The sequence below is a fragment of the Cyprinodon variegatus genome, unplaced genomic scaffold (genome assembly GCF_000732505.1).
Source record: "Cyprinodon variegatus isolate N-32 unplaced genomic scaffold, C_variegatus-1.0 Scaffold171, whole genome shotgun sequence".
Taxonomy (NCBI): Eukaryota; Metazoa; Chordata; class Actinopteri; order Cyprinodontiformes; family Cyprinodontidae; genus Cyprinodon; species Cyprinodon variegatus.
Window position 1 is genome coordinate 957,811 of NW_015150624.1, and position 3,932 is coordinate 961,742.

The 3,932-nt window shown below is 41.8% G+C and overlaps 1 protein-coding gene across 1 annotated transcript in view; it reads left to right on the forward strand.

Moving 5' to 3' along the window:
- LOC107087032 (NACHT, LRR and PYD domains-containing protein 12-like) overlaps positions 1-3,932 on the forward strand; it is an 18,680-nt gene that overhangs the window by 6,209 nt on the left and 8,539 nt on the right. Inside the window, exons 5-6 of the mRNA XM_015378366.1 lie at positions 11-1,377; positions 3,353-3,535. Coding sequence (XP_015233852.1) covers positions 11-1,377; positions 3,353-3,535 — 1,550 coding nt within the window. The remainder of the gene's footprint in view (positions 1-10; positions 1,378-3,352; positions 3,536-3,932) is intronic.

A 3,932-nucleotide genomic window follows, 5' to 3' on the forward strand; every position in this document is an offset into this window, starting at 1 on the left:
CTTCAGACAGTTGAATGTTCTAAAAGAGGAAAAGTTCAGCCTAGTGGGACTGATTCATAAACACTTTAAGCCGGTTAGGGATGCAGGGATTTGCAGCTTTGAACAATTCCAGATTCTGTTCATCTTAGACGGTCTCGATGAGAGTCGACTTCTTCTGGACTTCAAGAACAACGTGACTCTGAATGATGTGACAGAGTCAACCTCAGTGGATGTTCTGCTGACTAACCTCATCAGGGGGGAACTGCTTCCCTCGGCTCTCCTCTGGATAACCACGCGACCTGCAGCAGCCAGTCAGATCCCTCCTGAGTGTGTTGGCATGGTGACAGAGGTCAGAGGTTTCACTGACACACAGAAGGAGGAGTACTTCAGGAAGAGGTGCAAAGATGAAGAGAAAGTCAGGCGGATCATCTCCCATGTCAAGACATTAAAAAGTCTCTTCATTATGTGTCACATCCCAGTCTTCTGCTGGATCACTGCAGATGTTCTGGAGGGTATGTTGGAGACCAGAGATGGAGGAGATCTGCCCAAGACCCTGACTGGGATGTACATCCGCTTCTTGATGATTCAGAGTAAAAAGAAGGAAGAAAAGTATCTAAGAGAAGATGCTGGAGAAGATGCAGATATCAGGAAGATGGTTCAGAATCTTGGAAAACTGGCATTTAAGCATCTGCTGAAAGGAAACCTGATCTTCTATAAACAAGACCTGAAAAAGTGTGGCATCAACATCAAAGATGCTTCCTGGTTCTCAGGAGTGTTTACTGAGATCTTTAAAGAGGAGAGAGGGATGGACGACACCTCAGTCTACTGCTTTGTTCATCTGAGCTTCCAGGAGTTTCTGGCTGCAGTCTACTTGTTCCAATGTTTCACCAGTAGGAACACTAAAGTACTCAGGAACTTCTTCGGTTTTTTCTACATTTGCTCGTCTCTGGAGGATTTCCTGAAGAGAGTCATGGAGAAATCCCTCAGCAGTAAAAATGGCCACCTGGACCTGTTAGCTCGCTTCCTTCATGGCCTCTCAGTGGAGTCCAACCAGAGCCTCTTAGGAGGCCTGCTGGGTTGGAGAAAAAACAGTGCAGGAACAATCAAGAGAGTCATTAGCAATCTGACAAAGATGAACACTGATGATGATATCTCTCCTGATAGAAGCATCAACATCTTCCACTGTCGTCTGGAGATGCAGGAACTCTCACTTTGTCATGAGCTCCAGCAGTTATTGAAATCAGGCAAGGAGCTCTCAGAGATCCAGTGCTCAGCTCTGGCCTACATGCTGCAAATGTCAGATGAGGTATTGGATGAGTTGGACCTGAAGAAGTACAACGCATCAGATGATGGACGACGTAGACTGGTTCCAGCTGTGAAGAACTGCAGAAAGGCTCGGTGAGTCAAGATGTCCTCATCCTGTGATGCTGATTCAGCTCTAATGTCCTCCTGGTTCTTCTTAACTGTTCTAGCTGCTTCTGGATGTTTTTGCCCTTTAACTTTTTCCTTCATCCTTTGGACTATTTAGCCATGCAAACTTCTAAACATACATTTCCTTCAGGACAGCTCTGCTTAAGCTTCTGATGTTTAGAGATTAGGATCATTTTAAAAACACTCCATGTTTGATCAGTTTTCATCCTTTATTTAAATGAATCAAAAACCTTCAGAATGTAGAAAATCTGTATTTTTTCCAAAAAAACAATCAGCCAGAGACCCATTAGAATCTTAAAAATCTCTTTGCTCGTTAGAGTGTTAGGCCAGAATTCAAAGTTTTTATAATAACTGTATAGTTTTGATGGAAACTTGGGCTTTGTCCAAATGTCAGCCCTAACCCCTAAATCCCTCAATCACTATATAGAGCGGGGACTATATACTGGACTTGACGGTTAGTTAACTCATTTTACTGACCGTTAGGACAGATGATCACTTGCTTTGAGCTTCCAGTTGGTCACATAAAGCAGGGCATACACTTTATATACATTCCTGCCCTTTTCAAGCCTATTCTCCAGTTGTGGGAGAATTTTTTTTTGATCAGGGCCAACTTCTAGCCTGATTTTGCATCCTGCATCATGTAGTATTCAGGGGGTAACGTGGGGAGATTAGCCTCTCATGACCAGCTCCTGATCAGGAATCGTAAGGTCGAGAAAAAATCAAAGATGTTTGAAATTCAGTCGGCCATCGTGACATGCTCCTGAACAAATTCTGATGTTGAAGCAGAGCTACGAGATAGATGAGTCCGACCAGCGCCACATCTTGGCACTGTCCGACGTGTGGTTTTTGGACGTGCAGTGTGAGCAGATAGATCATATCAAAGCGATGGGTTCGCACAGTGTGCAAACATGCATTGTGAGCTGTGAACTTTTAAACCCTGCAGTTTCGTTGTACAGTTTGAGTTATAGCTGCGTGCAATGAATGAAAATATCGCACAGCATATGCCCGGCATATGCTGCCCCTCTTAGCATGGGGGCTGCGCTATCTTTGTCATTAGTCGCTGCTGTCGGGTAGCGACGAAGTCTCATGATGCAATTCTGGATATATCTGCTTGTCTAGTGACCATGGATAATCACTACTTTTCAAAATGCATTGTGGAAAATTTTGAGTCCACTACTTTTTCATCCAATAGATATTTGGACACTCATCAAAAACGATGTAATCACTTTATAGTGCCCTATATAATGATTAGGGCAGACATTTGGACACAGTCTTGGAATATTCAGATCAATCCCTGCATTGCTGCTGTTGCCATGGAGATTAGCTTTTTAGATCCAGAACCATATTTTCTTACTGCCCCCCCAACCGACACACACCACACCACAAGTTTGTAAATTAGAGTTTGGAACCATTTTTCTCATCAAGAAGCTGTTAGATGATCTACATAAAGAAGCTTAGAGACATGAGCTTTAACCCTTTAGACATTGCAGCCTTTTCTAATTGCAGGGAGAACTTTCAGTGCTTTCTAATAAAAATTGCTGCTTGAAACAAATGCTCTGTCTCCTCTAACCAGTAGATAGCCAGATCCAAACATGGAAATCTGAATATATGTCCATGAAGGACCCTACCTTTCAACCATTGGCTGTTAGAGACAAAGAGGAGCCATGATCCTAAAGAAGCTGAAGGTTAGATTAAAAAATGATGAACAGAAAATATTTGATGCTGTGGGGTGGAAGTTTTGATCATCACCATCCAATTTGCTGTTAATGTCAGGACAGAGACACAGCAGGCCTGCAACTGAACCAGGATCTGAGGAGACTTAAGCAATTCACTGTGGAGTCATCAGATGACGAAATCACTGTTTTCTCATTATGTTTTGTATGTCTAACATCGAGATTGTCTGATTTCATTATAACTGACTATATTTCCCCTCAAATCACAGACTTGGTGGCTGTTACCTCTCTGAAACTGAATGTGAAGTTGTGGCCTCAGCTCTGAAGTCCAACCTTCATCTGACTGAAGTGGAAATAGAGAAGATCTATGCACGAGGATCCTTAGATGACGGTGGAATTAAGCAGCTGTGTGAGATACTGGAGAGTTCAGTCTGCAAAGTGAAGAGCCTGTCGTGAGTTTTCTGTTTGTACTGAAACCAAATCATTAACTGATACTTTAATACTTATTTTAATTGAGAATTTTATTCTAATATATTTTCTTTAAATACAGTTTCTCAGATATTTTACCTTGTAAATGAATAATTCTCCTGTTCCATATGTTCTAAATAGTGAACTTTATTTTCCAGGTGTTCAAACTTTCAAATGCTTTGGAATGAATGACAAAAATTAGTTAAATGAGATCAAATAATGATGGAGATGTTTCGGTTTGATACTGGAAGGATTCACATGATGACAAAATATAGAATAGCTTTCAGGGGTTGACGTTAAGGATTTTTACCACTTGCTCTTCGGGCAGGTGACTTTCACATTTCATTTGCCCAGAAACAATTTTTACTTGCCCAGTATAAT